The sequence below is a fragment of the Mus caroli genome, unplaced genomic scaffold (genome assembly GCF_978045245.1).
Source record: "Mus caroli unplaced genomic scaffold, Mus_caroli_1 scaffold_1, whole genome shotgun sequence".
In the NCBI taxonomy this organism is placed as follows: Eukaryota; Metazoa; Chordata; class Mammalia; order Rodentia; family Muridae; genus Mus; species Mus caroli.
Genome location: NW_028227256.1, coordinates 172371944 through 172391898, shown reverse-complemented (window position 1 = coordinate 172391898; position 19955 = coordinate 172371944). Strand labels below are relative to the sequence as shown.

At 37.8% G+C, this 19955-nt stretch overlaps 1 protein-coding gene across 1 annotated transcript in view; it reads right to left on the bottom strand.

Moving 5' to 3' along the window:
* Window positions 1-19955, bottom strand: part of Fmn2 (formin 2) — a 326068-nt gene that overhangs the window by 235689 nt on the left and 70424 nt on the right. The window contains exon 3 of the mRNA XM_021173977.3: window positions 8042-8189. Within this exon, the coding sequence (XP_021029636.2) occupies window positions 8042-8189 (148 nt within the window). The remainder of the gene's footprint in view (window positions 1-8041; window positions 8190-19955) is intronic.

The window sequence follows — 19955 nt, the reverse complement described above, 5'->3', positions numbered from 1 at the left end:
TCCTTTTGTGCATCTTAGATATTCATAAGGCGCTAAAATGTTTTCTTAAAGATACAATTCATTCAACCAGAAAATAAACATTGTTTGGAGGATTTCCACAGAATAAGTTTCTATTGGAATTCTCACCCTGTACATGAAGAAACACGGAGAGTCAAACACACACACACACACACACACTCTCACACATACATACAGGCTTGCATACACAGACAAACAGACAGCATGCATGCATGCACACACAAAGAGAAATCTTTTGTTTTGTTTTTAAACTGCCCCAGCATTTTCTGTTCCTTCACTGCTTCTTAAATGAGTCCTTGTGCTTGGTGGCCTGGCCACTCTCATTGTCATGGGGTGAAGTGCAAATGTTCAAGTCCATCCTTAGAAGTGCGCATTTCTCTTCTATGCACTGTGAAGACAAACTTTCAATCTAATTAAGTATATAATTATGTATAAATCAATTTAATAACAATCTAGATATTTTGTATGATTTTTAAATTAATTTTCCTTTAGTTAGCACACACAATAGTGGGTTTCATTAAGATAATATACAGTTTTACTCTCCTATCCAACCTTACCATTCCTCCTGAAGGAGATTTCTTCAGGGGTTTCCTGTCTACACTCTTGCACAATTATGTGCATGCACACACACACACACACACACACACTCTACATGAAAAAATTGTCTTCCCTTCCCCACTAACCAGTATCATCCCCGATCAATAGCACCTCTTCTCTCAATAAACATTTCTACATCTTTTTTCATGTCCCCCATAGATGTGTACATTTATCATATACATTACATGTAGATTCCATGTATGAGTGAAAACATGGAATGCTTGTCTTGAGTCTAGAGTCTGCCTCCCATGATCTCTGCTTCCCTCCATTCACCACGAAGCACATAATTTCCTCCTTCTTTATGTAAATATAAAATATAATTCTAAATATATCACATTTTCTTGATTTACTCAACTACTGAGGCTCAGCTAGTCTTGCTTCTCAACATGGTTATTGGGAACATCACAGCACTAGATGTGGATATACACTCATGTCTGTGTTATGCTGACTTTGGTCCATTTTGATACACACTTAGGGACAGTATAACTAGATCACATGGAAGTTCTGTTTGGACATATTTGAGTAGTGTTCACAATACTGTTCATAGTCACAGGGCTTTTATTCACTCACGCCATAGTGTGTAATATTACTATTTTCCCTACAGCTTCACTACTATTTATTAATTTTTATTTTCATGAAGTTTGCCATTCTGATTGGGAAGAAACTGAATAATAGTGTAGTGTCCTGCATATCTCCTTATAGTTGAAGATATTTTTTCATCTATATTTCCTATTTTCAAGGCTATTCAATCCATTTACCCATCACCTGACTGGATGGCTTGTTTTATTTCAATTTTGTTTAAATATCTTCTTGATTTCTTCAAATATGATCATTCAGGAGTATATTGTTCCATCTTTATGTACTAATGTTCAAATTTTCTGTTGCAGATGATTTCCAGTTTAATATAATAATTTGATAGCACGCAATAAATTATTACAACTATGTTTACTTGTCAATAATTGGGCTTTGGATACCAAGGTATGATAGACTATAGATAACATGTCACAATATGCTGAAAATAATTTGTATTCTTCAAATATCATACTTGTTAGATGTCTATTAAGGCCATCTAATTTATTATATAATTTATCTCTTTGCTGAAATTTGTCTAGGTCATCACACTATTGATGGCACTGGGGTGTTAAAGTAAAACACTCTTATTGTATCTGGCCCTGTTTAACCCTTAAGTGACTCTTATGAAATTTAGAGTATCAAAGTTTACAATTTGTAAATTTTCCCTTTACTAATATGTAGTTACCTTGAAAACCTGTGACTTATTCTGGCTTCAATTCTATTTCCTCTGACCTGAGAACAGCTACATGTATTTGGAGATAGATTTCCATCCTTTTAACTTCCAGCTTCTTTATGTTTTGCCAGTGAAGTTTATTTCTGTCAACAACAACAAAAACAAAACAACAAAACAGGCGGAGGCTTTTGGTTTTTTTTTTTTAATCCAATCCTCATTCTCTGCCTTTTAACTGGAGAACTAAGTCCATTTACGTTTATTATCAAGAGGGGTTTGCTGATTCTCAGAATTATGTTGTGTATTTCACTGGTTTATTCTATTATGTTTGTTCTTTCCTTTCATACTTTCTCACATTAGAGGTTTGGTTTTTAACTGAGTTGGATAAATATGATTCTTTCTTACTTCTCCTTAGTTCATCTGCTTGTTTTTTACAACTTATTTCCTGTGCTCTTACGATTGAGACCATTTTTTTCGTCATCTGCATGCAACATTCCTTTGTGTATATTCTGCATTGTTGGATTAGTAGTCACAAATTGCATTAATTTTTACATATCTTACAAGGTTTCTGTTTCCATTGATTTTAAAGGATAACTTTGTGGGATATAATAGTCTTGATTAGTTGGCAGTTATTTGCTTTCACAGCCTGAACTAAATAATTGAATTCAATTCTTTCCTAGCTTTTGGTTATTCTTTTTAAAAATAGGTTATTTTATTTATTTACATTTCAAATGTGATCCCCCTTCCCAGTTTTCTCTCCATAAACCCCTAGTCCTTCCCCCTCCTACCTCTATGAGGGTGCTCCCCCATCTACCCACCCACTCCCACCACAGCACCCTAGCATTCTCCTATGCTGGATCATCAAGCCTCCACAGAACCAAGGGGCTCTCCTTCCATTGAGGCCTGACAAGGGAGCTTTGTCAGGGAGCTTTGGGGGGTGGCGGGCTCTGGTTGGTTGATACTGTTGTTCTTCCTATGTAGTTGCAAAACCCTTCTACTTTGGTTATTCTAATGCATATTTCTTTGAGATTTAGATGTTTTGTCTTATAGCTTGTAATGGTATTTCTTTGTTCTCTGATCATAGTATTTACCTAGTAGTATGTTGTTGATAGGATCTTTTCAGTCATGTCTATATGGGGCTCTAACTTCTTATTGTGCCTAGATATCCATCTCTTTCCATAGATCTGGGGAGTTTCCCTGTAATGTCACTGAGTATATTTTCCATGTCTGGTAGTTTTGATGTCGCTTCTTTGTTCTACTTCATGACTTTGTAAGTTTGTATCTCTAACAGGTTCCAGAGTTCCTGAAAGCCACTATAGTTTCTAGTCCCCTTTATTCTTTGTTGACATTGAAATGTTACATTTCCTTAAGATACAATTTGCTAAACGCATGAAACTCAAGAAGAATGAAGACCAAAGTGTGGACACTGTGCACCTTCTTAGAATTGGGAACAAAACACCCAGGGAAGGAGTTACAGAGACAAAGTTCGTGGCTGTGATGAAAGGATGGACCATTTAGAGACTGCCGTATCCAGGGATCCATCCCATAATCAGCTTCTAAACGCTGACACCATTGCATACACTAGCAAGATTTTGCTGAAAGGACCCAAATATAGCTGTCTCTTGTGAGAGGATGCCGGGGCCTAGCAAACACAGAAGTGGATGATCACAGTCAGCTATTGGATGGATCACAGGGCTCCCAATGGAGAAGCTAGAGAAAGTACCCAAGGAGCTAAAGGGATCTGCAACCCTATTGTTGGAACAACATGATGTACTAACCAGAACCCCGGAGCTCTTGTCTCTAGCTGCATATGTATCGAAAGATGACCTAGTCGGCCATCAATGGAAAGAGAGGCCCATTGGACTTGCAAACTTTATATGCCCCAATATAGGGGAATGTCAGGGCCAAAAGAATGGGAATGGGTGGGTAGGGAAGTGGGGGGCGCTATGGGGGACTTTTGGGATAGCATTGGAAATGTAATTGAGGAAAATATGTAATAAAAATATTAAAAATTAAAAAAAAGAAAATATCTTAAAGAAAAAAAAAAGAAAAACAATTAAACATTTTTTTTTTTGTTCGACACTTTAAGCATTTCTTTATTTTCTTGTATAGTATGCTAGTGTGAACATAGGAAAACTCCCAGGGTGGATTCATAAAGGAATTGATGCTCAATTTCTTTGAATCCAAGAAAGGAGTGTTGTCAGGAGCAGACAGGTCTCTGGTCAAATGATCTTTAATAAAGAAATGTTCATTAAAAAAAAAAAAAAAAAAAGGCTTTTGTCTTGTCACTCCTCTTCTTTTTTTTTTTTTTTTTTTTTTAATGGACCCAGAGATGCATTCAACTGTGATCTTTGTTGATGTTTTCATTTCCTACATTTGTTTTGTCTGGTTGGGGTTTTGTTTGTTTGTTTGTTTATTGTTGTCTTGGTTTCAATGTCCTTTCTGAATATCTCAGTCACATTCTTAGCCTTTTCTTCTATGTTGCAAATATACTTTCCCAACCTCTAGATTGGTTTCTCATCATATTCATATGCTCATTTTTTTTATCCTTTTTAATTTTGTTGATATTTATGCCTTTTAAGTTTGTTGATTTTTATAAGGAGACCTTTGGGGGTTTTATTTTTTTATTTTTTAATTTTTTTTATTTTTATTTATTTATTTTTTTTTTGGTTAGAATTTCAACCATTTCACAACTTTAGACAGAGTAACTGAGGAGTTATATATTTTCTGGAAATATATTGCCTTGATTTTTTTCTTAATGCTTCTTGGGTTTCTGTGTTGCAATAGATAGCTCATCCAACTTCACTTATAAAACTTCCCATTGCCAGGCAGTGGTGGTGCACGCCTTTAATCCCAGCACTTGGGAGGTAGAGGCAGGCAGATTTCTGAGTTCAAGGCCAGTCTCCTCTACAACGTGAGTTCCAGGCCAGCCAGGGCTATACAGAGAAACCCTGCCTCAAAAACAAAAACAAAAACAAAAACAAAAACAAAAACAAAAACAAAAACAAAAACAAAAATACTTCCCATCAACAGCTTTTCCTTCAGGGCTTACTCCTCAGTGCCATTTGGATATGAAAAAGCAAACTTCTTTAATAGCTACAACACCAAACCAAAGAGGAACTTTAAATACATCTTAAAATGATAAAAGCTAACCACCATAGCACCTATGACTATAAAGTACAAAATTAGCAAGAAGAAAAATATTCAAAAAAATCTATAGAGGGAAAACTAAAAGGAATAAAAGTAGAAATGAAGAAAGAAATGAGAAAGGCAAGACATGAGTAGGTTTTCTTCCTGAAGATGCTTCTATCTTCCAACAGTACTTGGTCATACTATGCCCTCACGTCTTTTCCAACCAGAATTAATGCTTCTGGGATGCCTCCTGCACTCTTCAGGAGGTCAGTTTAGACGGTGGGTCTTTCCCTCACCGACTATAACAATAGCACAAGGGGAAGAAAGAAACCGAAAGACTAAAAGGAATCTGCTCTTTCACTAATGAGGAGAGGTATCAGTCTTTATCTTGGCCTCAGCACTAAAAATTCTTATAAAAAATGTTAGTGCTTTGGTAAATAGATGAAAGTTGAAAGCTTGTTTATAAAAGTGACTATGGAAAAATTAAAGCATATGAAAAAATCTGAAGAGCCTGAAAAATATGAACAAATCTGACTTAGTTGCACATAGGAATTAACAGTAATTTTTAAGATGTGGAAGAAAAAAAGACAACACCTCAATCAAAAAAGTTAATGAAAGAAATTTAAAAAAATAAAATAAATAGCTGGGCATTCAAGATTGTTTTCTCCAAAAAGGTAAAAAAGCTTTAAAATTGACACATGTTGCATTTAGCAATGATGTCATTAGAAAATCGTATGTAACTACCAACTGGGCATATGTAAATACTCTACAACTAATGATAGTCATGCTATTAAAACTCACAAGTGATACAAGACAGTCAGCTATAGGGTTTTCTGTGATACTGGCTATTCATTCTTGCATTTGAATAACAGGAAGAGGTGAGGTGGCATGGTTCCTTGAAAAGGTGAATGTCCCTTGCATTTTTCCATGTGAAAGCAACACAGTAAGAATTGAAAAGCAACATTAAAATGCTTTTGAAAAAACAATGCTCAGTGGTTGGGGTAGAACACAGATAATTAGGAAAACACAGGTTGGTGGTTTAAATTACTTTCTACTTACCCTTATCATCTTCATAAATGCACATTTTAAAAGGAGAAAAGGCATTGTATTAAAATCACTTGCCCAGGCATTTTTGCAAGCTGTGTTAATCTATAGAGAAGCCAAGTAAGTCACCATCTCCTGATTCTGGCCCCACTTGTATCCAGGTCAAACTCAAATTCAGGGGCCCACTTTCAATTTGTTCTCAGGCAAGCCCTTCAGTAACCCAACAATGAACAGTGCTTCTAAAGAATTGCCAAATAGTAAAGAAAAGTTTTAGCAACGCAGTCAGAAAAGTTGAAAAACATAGAGTAGGGACATTGAAATATTATGCCAACTTTTGATGTGAATGAAGAAAAGAATAGAAAGCATTGTTCCCAGGGCTCTCTATCAAGAAAACTGCTTAAAACAATTGCACCTTTACCTAGGAATTTCAGCCAATGGCATTTTTAGCCGAAAACAATCACGCATCCTACGGGATAAAAATCTTTACTTGAGTCCTTCCCTTTTTGAAACTAAAAATATCTACATTCACATGGTGAATTTTCAGGCACTGTCCTGTCAAAACTCTTTTTTTTTTCTCTGAAGAACTTAATGGTGTGGAATTCTGCCTGGACTCTTGATCAACCACTGTCTGTGAGTGGTTTAGTAAACAGTCGTCCAAGAAACAATTTTTTCTCATATTCTCTTGCAAATTTATGCTTTTATTTTATCTTTTGGATTGTATGCCAACTAGTGAATAGCAAGCAGTTTCTCTAAATCACAGAGCATTTTAAAAAGGACATGTGGGGTACTGTGCAGTCTCCATTTGGTATAAAGAATAAATGGTAAAATATGTTTGCCAAGAAACAGGTAAAGACAAGAGGTAGGAACTCTGTACAGAATTGAAGACAGAACACTGGAAAACCACTAACAGAGTCATTACTAGTTTTAAAGGAAACTCATGAGGAAGATCATAATAGAAAATAACTTTAGTGATGGTTGTAACAATGACACCAAGCATTTCCATTGGCTCTGACTCTCTATTCTTTACATGAACATACACATTACTCAAAATCATATTTTACAGTGGATGCTATTCTCATTAACATGTCATAGGTGAGGAAATAAATACAACAGTTTGGAAACTTGCCTAACATCACAAAGCTGGTGTGGCACAGAGTCTTATATTTTTGCCCTTTCACATTAAGCCAAAATTAAGCTTCTATGACCATCTCTTTCTTGCTAAGACAGTCCACATGGTCAAGTTCTCAGCTCTGAAACCTACAGTATCACTTGTGAAGATCTGCAGTAAGGAGAGCTGTAGTAAGAAACAATGTTGTTCTTTTTAGTCTTCATCTACATCAGGACATGGGACTTACTACTGCTGAGTTCACCAAGAAAGAGAACCTGGATCCTCCAAAGTAATCAATATTCTAGTTAATTTCTCTAATTAACACTGATTCCAGCCTCAAAGAGTGTCTTCCTAGCCAATAACACAAAATAGTTTAAGACATCCAAAGGAAGCTAAAGCTTTTTTTTTCCAGAAAAAGTAAATTACATTTGAATGTTGCACAATTATTTTAGAGTGAAGTTTAAGAAAATGTACATTCTTATTTTCCATCCCCAGTTATCTCTATGGGTAAAGAAAAGAAGTTTTCAAACTACAAAGAAAACTTCAAGCAGAGAAATTCAGAGATAGTGGAGAAAAAAAATGTCCCTTTTAGGTTCTCTTAGGCCAAGACAGAATGTAGAGTTTCAACCTGGTGGTAGGTGGGGTCTGTAAACAATGGTTCTTAAACTTCAATAAATGTAGAAATTACTGGAGAATCCAAGTGTAGCTGAAACCCTTCTACATTCTAACCTCAGCAGCTTTGGGCAAGTGTCTCAGGCTTCCCGTTGATTTTAATAGGTTGCAGGCAGGAGATAAGCTCAAAAAGGTATCTCCAAAAGACTACAGACTCACTACCTAGCAAGTGTTCAATTCCATATTACATCACATAATCTTGAGAAGCTGGCTGTCCCATATCCTACCTGTGTCAACGTCCTTGGGACTGGGCTCTTCATCAGGAAGCTTGGATGATGGCCACATGGATGGTTCTCTCCTGGGAAACTGCCCTTCGGTGTAATCCATCGAATGCGTGGGTTGACTAACCGCAGCCCAGGTGTAAAGCTGATCTTGCTATATTTAAAAAGGCATTTAAATGGAAATACTATCAATTCAGTCATAAAAAATAAGCAGGTAAAATATTACAAAATATAAAAAACCAGAGCTATGTAGATATATGTAAAACATTAAAATAGCATCTAACTATAGTAAAACCTAGGTCTGTCTACTTGGAGGACGAGATACTTGGAAGGAAGACATTGAACTATTAGATGAGAGACTCCAGATGGTGAGTTACCCAACATCCTGAAAATGCATCTTTAACTCAACAGAATGTGAGTTCTCTTTATCTTTGTTGATTTGCTTCTGTCTGAGTTTGGTTTTAATTTTTCATGAAGCATTTCTATCACTATTTACCAGACTGGTAGTGAAATCCTGGACTCAGGCCATCCTTCTTCTTAGTCTCTCCATCATTTGAAACTACCAGAAAGTATCACCATGCTGAGAAGATGTCCTATTAAGAACTGTTTACACACTTGTTGGAAAGTCAGAGGATAGTCTATAGTTGGATGTCACAAGGAAAATAATAGTGGCTTATTTTGGGTCCCAGATTAGTACAGGAAGAAAGGACGTGGGAAAGTAAATGAATATAAGATTATATTTGACTCTTTAAACAAAGGAAGTCTTTGACAGGTGCGGACATATACTGCAGACAAAATGAGAAGGCTCCTGTGTATACCTCATACCAGGAGACAAACTGGACAGCGTCCATGGAAGCTTATAAACACCTCAAAAACTAATCATCAATATTTCAGGACAATGCCAGTCCCTTTAAGATGCAGGTACCTATACATACATTCACTGGATTCTTTTGTGCCTTTTTCTTTGCTGGAGGTACACTCACTTCGCTCCCATACCCTCATCAGCATTAACTAAAGCAAAGCAAAAGACACAAAGTAGAAACGAATGCAGACAAGGACGAAAATACGACACAACCACCAGGATGAGATTATAACATAAATGAGTTCCTCATGGGTAGATGATTCTAGAGTTTCTATATTAGGTTAAGAATCCATAAAGGAGTCCAGTATCAAAATATCCCTTGTGCTATGCACGGTGCTACACACCTTTAATTCCAGCATTTGGGAGGCAGAGGCAGCAGCAACTCTATTAAAATGCAAGGCTAGACTGGTCTATTTAGTTCCTGAACAGACAGAGTTACATGGTAGAAGGAGAAAGCAGACTCCAGCAAGTTACTTTCTGAGCACCACACTTAAGCCCAGGCATGCAGGTGAACTTAACACACTCACACACACACACACACACACACACACACACACACACACACACACAAAATAAGAAAATATCTATACCACCAAACAGACAGCATACAGCAGCTGATATGAAGCCCCCCTAACACACATACAGTAGAGGACTTCCCAGTCTGTGTTCATTCAGATATGATGTACCTAGCCCTTAAGAGACTGGAGGCCCCAGAGAGTTTAGAGGTCAGGTGGGGTGGGGGGTAGGGGCATTCGAGTGGAGATGGGGTGGGGTTGGGAAGAGATGTGGGATGTGGAACAGTTGGAGGGTTGATGGGGGCAGGGAATAGAATATGCAGTGTAAAAACTGAATTAAAAATAAAATAAAAGAAAAGAAAATATCTAAAACAAATTTTTGAAATTGAAACTCAATAAACCAAAACCTATGGGAAGAATTAAAAGCTATAATGAGAACTCATTATAGCAATTATTACCTATATTTAAAACTTAAAATCTCATATGGCCTAGAAAGAGCTGGTCTTCCAGGAGTACTGTCACTCCTAAGCTCACAGGTGAGACCAATACTTTTCTTCCACAAAATTATAGAAGTAAACTTTCCTGATCTAAAGAAAGAAATGCCAGTGAAAATACAGGAAGCCTACAGAACTCCAAATACACTGGGCCAGAAAAGAAATTCCTCCTGACACATAATAATCAGAACAACAAATGTACTAACTAGGCATTTCCTAAGGGAACAAATGCACTAAATAAGGATTCCTAAGGGAACACAAACCATTCCAGGCTACTATACCCAGCAAAACTCTCAATTATCATAGATGAAGAAACCAAGATATTGCATGACAAAATCAAACTTACACGATATCTTTCCACAAATCCAGCCCTACAAAGGATAATAGATGGAAAACGCCAACACAAGGAGGGAAACCACATCCTAGAAAAAGCAAGGAAGTAATCTTCTTTCAACAACCCCAAAAGAAGATAGCCACACAAACATAATTCCACCTCTAACAATAAAAATAACAGGAAGCAACAATCCCTTTTCTATAAGATCTCTTAACATCAATGGATATAATTCCCCAATAAAAAGACAGACTAACAGACTAGCTATATAAACAGAACCCAGCATTTTTCTGCATAGAGAAAATGCACCTCAGTGACAAAGACAGACACTACCTCAGAGTAAAATGCTGGAAAACAGTTCTCCAAGCAAATGGTCCCAAAAAACAAGATAGAGTAGCTATTCTAATATTGAATAAATTTGACTTTCAACATATATATATATATATATATATATATATATATATATACATATATATGATAAGGAAGAATACTTCATACTGGTTAAAGAAAAACTCTGCCAAGATGAACTCTGAATTCTGAACATCTAGTATCCAAACGCAAGGGCACCCATATTCATAAAAGAACCTTTACTAAAGCTCAAACCACACATTGTACCTCACACAATAATAGTGGGAGACTTCAACTCCCCACTTTTATCAATGGACAGATCTTGGAAAAAGAAATTAAACAGAGAAACAGTGAAACTAAGAGAAGTCATGAACCAAATGGATTTAACAGATATCAATAGAACATTTCATCCAAAAACAAAAGGATATACCTTTTTCTCAGCACCTAATGGTACCTTCTCCAAAACTGACCATATAATTGGCTATGAAACAAGCCTCAAGAGATACAAGAAGACTGAAATAATCCCATGCATCCTATCAGAACACCAGGACTAAGGTTGGTCTTCAATGACAACAAAATAACAGAAAGCCTGTATACACATGCAAGTGGAACAACTCTCTACTCAATAATAACTTGGTCAAGAAATAAATAAATAAATAAATAAAGGACTTTTTTAGAATTTAATGAAAATGGAGCCACAACATACCCCAACTCATGGGACACAATGAAAGCAGTGCTAAGAGGAAAACTCAGAGCTCTGAGTGCCTCCAAAAAGAAACTGGAGAGAGCATACACTAGCAGCTTGACAGCACATCTGAAAGCTCTAGAACCAAAAGAAGCAAATACACCCAAGAGGAGTAGATGGCAGGGAATAATCAAACTCAGGGCTGAAATCAACCAAGTAGAAACAAACAGAACTATACCAAAAAAAAAAAAAATCAACCAAACCAGGTGCTGGTTCTTTGAGAAAATCAACAAGATAGATAAACCCTTAGCCAGACTAACCAGAGGGCACAGAGACAGTATACAAATCAACAAAATCAGAAATTAAAAGTGAGACATAACAACAGAAACTGAGGAAATCCAAAATATCATCAGACCCTACTACAAAAGCCTTTACTCAACAAAACTGGAAAATCTGGATAAAATGGACAATTTCCTAGGAGATACCAGGTACCAAAGTTAAATCAGGATCAGATAGATGATCTAAATAGCCCCATAACACCAAGAAATAGAAGCATCCATTAATAGTCTCCCACTCAAAAATAGCCCAGGACAAGATGGGTTTCATGCAGAGTTCTACCAGACCTTCAAAGAAGACCTAATTCCAATACTCGTCAAACTACTCTACAAAATAGAAACAAAAGGAACACTACCCAATTCGTTCTATGAAGCCACAATTACTCTGATACCTAAACCACATAAAGACCCAACAAAGAAACAGAACTTCAGACCAATTTTCCTCATGAATATTGATTCAAAAATACTCAATAAAATTCTCAGAAACCAAATCCAAAAATATCAAAATGATCACTCACCATGATCAAGTAGGTTTCACCCCAGGGATGCAAGGATGTTTCAATATACAGATATATATCAATGTAATCCACTATTTAAAAAAACTTAAAACACACACACACATGATCATCTCATTAGATGGTGAAAAAGCGTTTGACAAAACTCAACACCCCATCACGATAAAAGTCTTGGAGAGATCAGGAATAAAAGGCCCATACCTAAACATAGTGAAAGCAATATATAGCAAACCAGTAGCCAAAATCAAAAGAAATGGAGAGACACTTGAAGCAATCCCACTAAAATCAGGGACTAGATAAGGCTGCCAACTCTCTCCCTATATATGCAATATAGTACTCGATGTCCTTGCCAGAGCAATTAGACTACAAAAGGAGGTCAGAGGAATACAAATTAGAAATAAAGAAGTGGATCTTGTACCCTGGGTCTCTCAGAGACCAATCTAGCCAGGAGAGTGCACAGGCTGCAGAAGCAACAGAGCTTCTTGGACAGGGGCCCTTCGGGCGAGCTGAGACCCAGACCTCTGGGCACCTTCCCCACCAGAGGAGAGTCGGCCTCCAGAGAGGTCTCTGACCCGGGGACTCAGGTGAGATCGCCATCTGGTATCCCGGGTCCCTCAGAGACCAAACCTCACAGGAAAGTGTGTGAGCCTCAGAAGCAACAGAGCTTCTTGGGCAGGGTCGCTTCAGGCCTTCATCTTCAGACAGGAGGCAGAGCTGAGCTCCAGACCACTGTGCACCTTCCCTGCAAGAGAAGAGCTTGCCTGCAGAGAGTGACCACTGTGACTCAGGTGAGAGTTGGACTCCTAGGAGTGCTGACAGAGGCTAACAGAATCAAAGGAGGAAGAAGCTCCAGCCAGAGAGAGCTAGAACATCTAACACCAGAGATTACCAGATGGAGAAAGGCAAACATAAGAATCTTACTAACCAAGAAGACTTGGTATCATTAGAACTCAGAACTCTCACCACAGCAAGTCCTGGATACCCGAAAACACCCAAAAAGCAAGATTCGAATTTGAAATCATATCTCATGATGCTGGTAGAGGATTTTAAGAAGATCATTAATAACTCACTTAAAGAAATGAAGGAGAACACTGCTAAACAGGTAGAAGTTCTTAAAGAGGAAACACAAAAATCCCTTAAAGAATTACAGGAAAACACAACCAAACAGGTGATGAAATTGAACAAAACCACCCAAAATCTAAAAATGGAAGTAGAAACAATAAAGAAAACCCAAAGGGAGACAACTCTGGAGATAGAAACCCTAGAAAAGAAATCAGGAAATATAGATGCGAGCATCAGCATCTCAGGTGCAGAAGATTCCATAGGGAACATGGACACAATAATCAAAGAAAATGCAAAATAAAGATCCTAACTCAAAACATCCAGGAAATCCAGGACACAATGAGAAGACCAAACCTATGGATAATAGTTATAAATGAGAATGAAGATTTTCAACTTACAGGGCCAGAAAATATCTTCAGCAAAATTATAGAAGAAAACTTCCCTAACATAAAGACAGAAATGCCAATGAAAATACAGGAAGCCTACAGAACTCCAAATACACTGGGCCAGAAAAGAAATTCCTCCCAACACATAATAATCAGAACAACAAGTGCTAGGATAGAATATTAAAATCAGTAAGGGAAAAAGATTAAGTAATATATAAAGGCAGACCTATCAGAATTACACCAGACTTCTCACTAGAGACTATGAAAGCCAGAAGATCCTGGACAGATGTTATACAGATCCTAAGAGAACACAAATGCCAGCCCAGGTTACTATACCCAACAAAACTCTCAATTACCATAGATGGAGAAACCAAAGTATTCCATGACAAAACCAAATTCACATAATACGTTTCCACAAATCCAGCCCTTCAAAGGATAATAAAGGGAAAATACCAACACAAGGAGGGAAATGACACCCTAGAAAAAGCAAGAAAGTAATCCTTCAACAAACCTAAAAGAAAATAGCCGCAAGGACAGAATCCCAACTCTAAGAACAAAAATAACAGGGAGTAACAATTACTTTTCCTTAATATCTTTTAATATCAAGGAATCAATTCCCCAATAAAAAGACATAGACTAACAGACTGGCTACATAAACAGGACCCAATTTTTTTGCTGCTTACAGGAAACCCAACTCAGGAACAAAGACAGACACTACCTCAGAGTAAAAGGCTGGAAAACAATTTTCCAAGCAAATGGTCTGAAGAAACAAGCTGGAGTAGTGATTCTAATATCAAATAAAATCGACTTCCAACCCAAAGTTATCAAAAAAGACAAGGAGGGACACTTCATACTCATCAAAGGTAAAATCTTCCAAGATGAACTCTCAATTCTGAATATCTATGCTCCAAATACAAGGGCATCCACATTCCTTAAAGAAACTATAGTAAAGCTCAAAGCTTTACTCACCTCACACAATAATAGTGGGAGACTTCAACACCCCACTCACATCAATGGACAAATCCTGGAAACAGAAACTAAACAGAGACAGATTGAAACTAACAGAAGTTATGAAACAATAGATTTAATGGATACAATTTGCAAAACACATGCAACTCAAGAAAAAGGAAGACCAAAGTGTGGATACTTCATTCCTTCTTAGAATGGGGAATAACATACCCATGGATGGAGTTACAGAAACAAAGTTTGGAGCTGAGATGGAAGGAAGAACCATCCAGAGACTGCCCCACCCGGGAATCCATACCACAGTCAGCCACCAAACCCAGACATTATTGCATATGCCAGCAAGATTTTGCTGACAGGACCCTGATATAGATATCTCTTCTGAGGCTATGCCAGTGCCTGGCAAATACAGAAGTGGGTTGCTCACAGTCATCTATTGGATGGAACACAGTGCCCCCAATGAAGGAGCTAGAGAAAGCACCCAAGGAGTTAAAGGGGTCTGCAACCCTATAGGAGGAACAACAATATGAACTAACTAGTACCCACAGAGCTTGTGTCTCTAGTTGCACATGTAGCAGAGGATGGCCTAGTAGGCCATCAATGGAAGGAGAGGCCCTTGGTCTTGAAATGATTATATGCCTCAATACAGGGGAATGCCAGGGCAAGGAAGCAGGAGTGGGTGGGTTGTGCAACTGGGTAGGGGGAGGGTATAGGGGACTTTCGGGATAGCATTTGAAATGTAAATGAAGAAAATATCTAATTAAAAAACTGTAGAAATAAGTCAAAATATCACCATTTGAAGATGTGATAATATATTTATATGACCCCAAAATTTCACCAGAGAACTCCTAAAACTGATTAAAAACAAAACAAAACAAAACAAACAAACAAACAAAAACCTCAGCAAAGTGGCATGATATGAAGTTAACTCAAACAAATCAGTACCCTTCCTGTACTCAAAGGATAAATAGGGTGAGAAACAATTTAGTGAAACAGCACCTTCACAATAGTCACAAATAAAACACATTGGTGTGACTCTAACCAAGCAAGTGAAAGATCTTTATGACAACAACTTCAAGTCTATGAAGAAAGAAATCAAAGAAGATCTCAGAAGATGGAAAAATCTCCCATGATCATGGATTTGCAGGATTAGTATAGAAAAAACAGTCATCTTGCTGAAAGCAATCTATAGATTCAATTTAATCTCCATCAAAATTCTAACTCAATTATTCATAGAGTTTGAAAGAGAAATTTGCAAATTCATTTGGAATACCCAAAAACTGAGGACATCAAAAATTATTCTCAACAATAAAAGAACCTCTGGTGAAATCACCATCTCTGACCTCAAGCTGTACCACAGAGCAATTGTGATTAAAAAAACAAAACAAAACAAACAAACAAACAAACAAAAAACAAAACAGAACAAACAAACAAACAAAACTTCATGGTATTGGTACTGAGACAGACATATTGATCAGTAGAATAGAACTGAAGACCCAGAAATGAACCCACACCTATGGTCACTTGATCTTTGACAAAGGAGCTAAAACCATCCAGTGAAAAAAGACAGCATTTTCTTTTTTTTTTCTTTTTTCTTTTTTTTTTTTTTTAGCCCTAGCTGTCCTGGAACTCACTCTGTAGACCAGGCTGGCCTCAAACTCAGAAATCTGCCTGCCTCTGCCTCCCATGTGCTGGGATTAAAGGCATGTGCCACCACTGCCAGACTAAGTTTTTTTTTTTAATTTTTAATATTTTTTATTACATATTTTCCTCAATTACATTTCCAATGCTATCCCAAAAGTCCCCCATAGCGCCCCCCCACTTCCCTACCTACCCATTCCCATTCTTTTGGCCCTGGCATTCCCCTATATTGGGGGATATAAAGTTTGCAAGTCCAATGGGCCTCTCTTTCCAGTGATGGCCGACTAGGCCATCTTTCGATACATATGCAGCTAGAGACAAGAGCTCTGGGGTACTGGTTAGTTCATCACGTTGTTCCAACTATAGGGTTGCAGATCCCTTTAGCTCCTTGGGTACTTTCTCTAGCTTCTCCATTGGGAGCCCTGTGATACATCCAATAGCTGACTGTGAGCATCCACTTCTGTGTTTGCTAGGACCCGGCATAGTCTCACAAGAGACAGCTATATTTGGGTCCTTTCAGCAAAATCTTGCTAGTGTATGCAATGGTGTCAGCATTTGGAGGCTGATTATGGGATGGATCCCTGGATATGGCAGTCTCCAGATGGTCCATCCTTTCATCACAGCTCGAAACTTTGTCTCTGTAACTCTTTCCATGGGTGTTTTGTTCCCAATTCTAAGAAGGGGCATATTGTCCACACTTTGGTCTTCATTCTTCTTGAGTTTCATGCGTTTAGCAAATTGTATCTTATATCTTGGGTATCCTAAGTTTTGGGCTAATATCCACTTATCAGTGAATACATATTGTGTGAGTTCCTTTGTGATTGTGTTACCTCACTCAAGATGATGCCCTCCAGGTCCATCCATTTGGCTAGGAATTCCATAAATTCATTCTTTTTAATAGCTGAGTAGTACTCCATTGTGTAAATGTACCACAATTTCTGTATCCATTCCTCTGTTGAGGGGCATCTGGGTTCTTTCCAGCTTCTGGCTATTATAAATAAGGCTGCTATGAACATAGTGGAGCATGTGTCCTTCTTACCGGTTGGGACATCTTCTGGATATATGCCCAGGAGAGATATTGCTGGATCCTCCGGTAGTACTACGTCCAATTTTCTGAGGAACCGCCAGACTGATTTCCAGAGTGGTTGTACAAGCTTGCAATCCCACCAACAATGGAGGAGTGTTCCTCTTTCTCCACATCCTCACCAGCATCTGCTGTCACCTGAATTTTTGATCTTAGCCATTCTGACTGGTGTGAGGTGGAATCTCAGGGTTGTTTTGATTTGCATTTCCCTGATGATTAAGGATGTTGAACATTTTTTCAGGTGCTTCGCTGCCATTCGGTATTCCTCAGGTGAGAATTCTTTGTTCAGTTCTGAGCCCCATTTTTTAATGGGGTTATTTGATTTTCTGGAGTCCACCTTCTTGAGTTCTTTATATATATTGGATATTAGTCCCTTATCTGATTTAGGATAGGTAAAGATCCTTTCCCAATCTGTTGGTGTTTTTTTTTTTTTTGTCTTATTGATGGTGTTTTTTGCCTTGCAGCTTTGCAGTTTCATGAGGTCCCACTTGTCAATTCTCGATCTTACAGCACAAGCCATTGCTGTTCTATTCAAGAATTTTTCCCCTGTGCCCATATCTTCTAGGCTTTTCCCCACTTTCTCCTCTATAAGTTTCAGTGTCTCTGGTTTTATGTGAAGTTCCTTGATCCACTTAGACTTGACCTTAGTACAAGGAGATAGGAATGGATCGATTCGCATTCTTCTACATGTTAACAACCAGTTGTGCCAGCACCATTTGTTGAAAATGCTGTCTTTCTTCCACTGGATGTTTTTAGCTCCCTTGTCGAAGATCAAGTGACCGTAGGTGTGTGGGTTCATTTCTGGGACTTCAATTCTATTCCATTGGTCTACTTGTCTGTCACTATACCAGTACCACGCAGTTTTTATCACAATTGCTCTGTAGTAAACTTTAGGTCCGGCATGGTGATTCCACCAGAGGTTCTTTTATCCTTGAGAAGAGTTTTTGCTATCCTAGGTTTTTTGTTATTCCAGATGAATTTGCAGATTGCACTTTCTAATTCGTTGAAGAATTGAGTTGGAATTTTGATGGGGATTGCATTGAATCTGTAGATTGCTTTTGGCAAGACAGCCATTTTTACAATGTTGATCCTGCCAATCCATGAGCATGGGAGATCTTTCCATCTTCTGAGATCTTCTATAATTTCTTTCTTCAGAGACTTGAAGTTTTTATTATACAGATCTTTCACTTCCTTAGTTAGAGTCACGCCAAGATATTTTATATTATTTGTGACTATTGAGAAGGGTGTAAAGCCGGGCGTGGTGGCGCACGCCTTTAATCCCAGCACTCGGGAGGCAGAGGCAGGCGGATTTCTGAGTTCGAGGCCAGCCTGGTCTACAAAGTGAGCTCCAGGACAGCCAGAGCTATAAAGAGAAACCCTGTCTAGAAAAACCAAAAAAAAAAAAAAAAAAAAAAAGAGAGAAGGGTATAGTTTCCCTAATTTCTTTCTCAGCCTGTTTATTCTTTGTGTAGAGAAAGGCCATTGATTTGTTTGAGTTAATTTTATATCCAGCTACTTCACTGAAGCTGTTTATCAGGTTTAGGAGTTCTCTGGTGGAATTTTTAGGGTCACAGGGACTAAACCACCAACCAAAGAGTATGCATGGAGGGATCCATGGTTCCAACCACATATCTAACAGAGAATGGCATTGTCTGACATCAATGGGAGGAGAGGCCCTTGGTCCTGTGAAGGCTTGATCCCAGGTATAGGGGAATGCCAGGGAAGTGAGGTGGGAGTGGGTGAGTGGTGGTGCACCTTTATAAAAGCGGGGGGGGTGGGGGTGGAATAGGGGTTCTGTAAGGGAAAATGGGAAAAGGGATATCATTTGAAATGTAAAACCATGAAATATCCATTAAAAAAAAAGATTTCTTACTACAGAAGTAATATTTCTAACTCCAAAAAGAAAAGAAAGAAAAAAAGAAAGAAAGAAAGAAAGAAAGAAGAGAGAGAAAGTTCTCAGATGAACAATCTATCAGTGTGTCTCATGAAACTATAACAACTAAAGCAAATTCAATCCAGAATAGCTCGAAAAGGGTACTAAAGATTAGGAGTGTGTGAATATGAGATATGTAAATGAATATAACAAATATGTAAATATATATTACACATATGGTTATCTATACAGAATGAATAAATATAAACATAGAGGACAGTGTTTTCAATAGGTAGGATTGGGAACAAGGGGGTGATATAAGTCCAGGCTGAGGAGCTGGCTCAGTGGGTAAGAGCATGTGCTTATTTCTAAGCATAAGGACCTGAGTTTGAACCCCAAAAGCTGTATGGCACAAGGGAATTCCAGACAGCAGCAAGTTGTCCTCTGACCTCCACACTTGCACCACAGTACAACATGTATGCTCATGTACATACATAAACATACATACAAAAGTATATACACAAATTAATATATAGTTGTCCTTGTCAATCAGCAAGATGAGAATGGTTCTTCCAAAACCAAACTGACAAGCCAACCAACTAAAAGAAAGAAAACACAAATAAAATGAGAACTGAAACAGGAAACATGGGAATTACAAAGACTCATTGGAAACTAACGACAATAACCTGCCAAGAAATTTTCCGGCCTAGAAGAAATACAAGTTCTGAATCATGAAGGAGTAGATAACCTTAACTAACCAATGATGAATACTGAGAATAAACAAGTTTTCCATCAAAGGAAATCCACGGACCTCATAACTTCACTA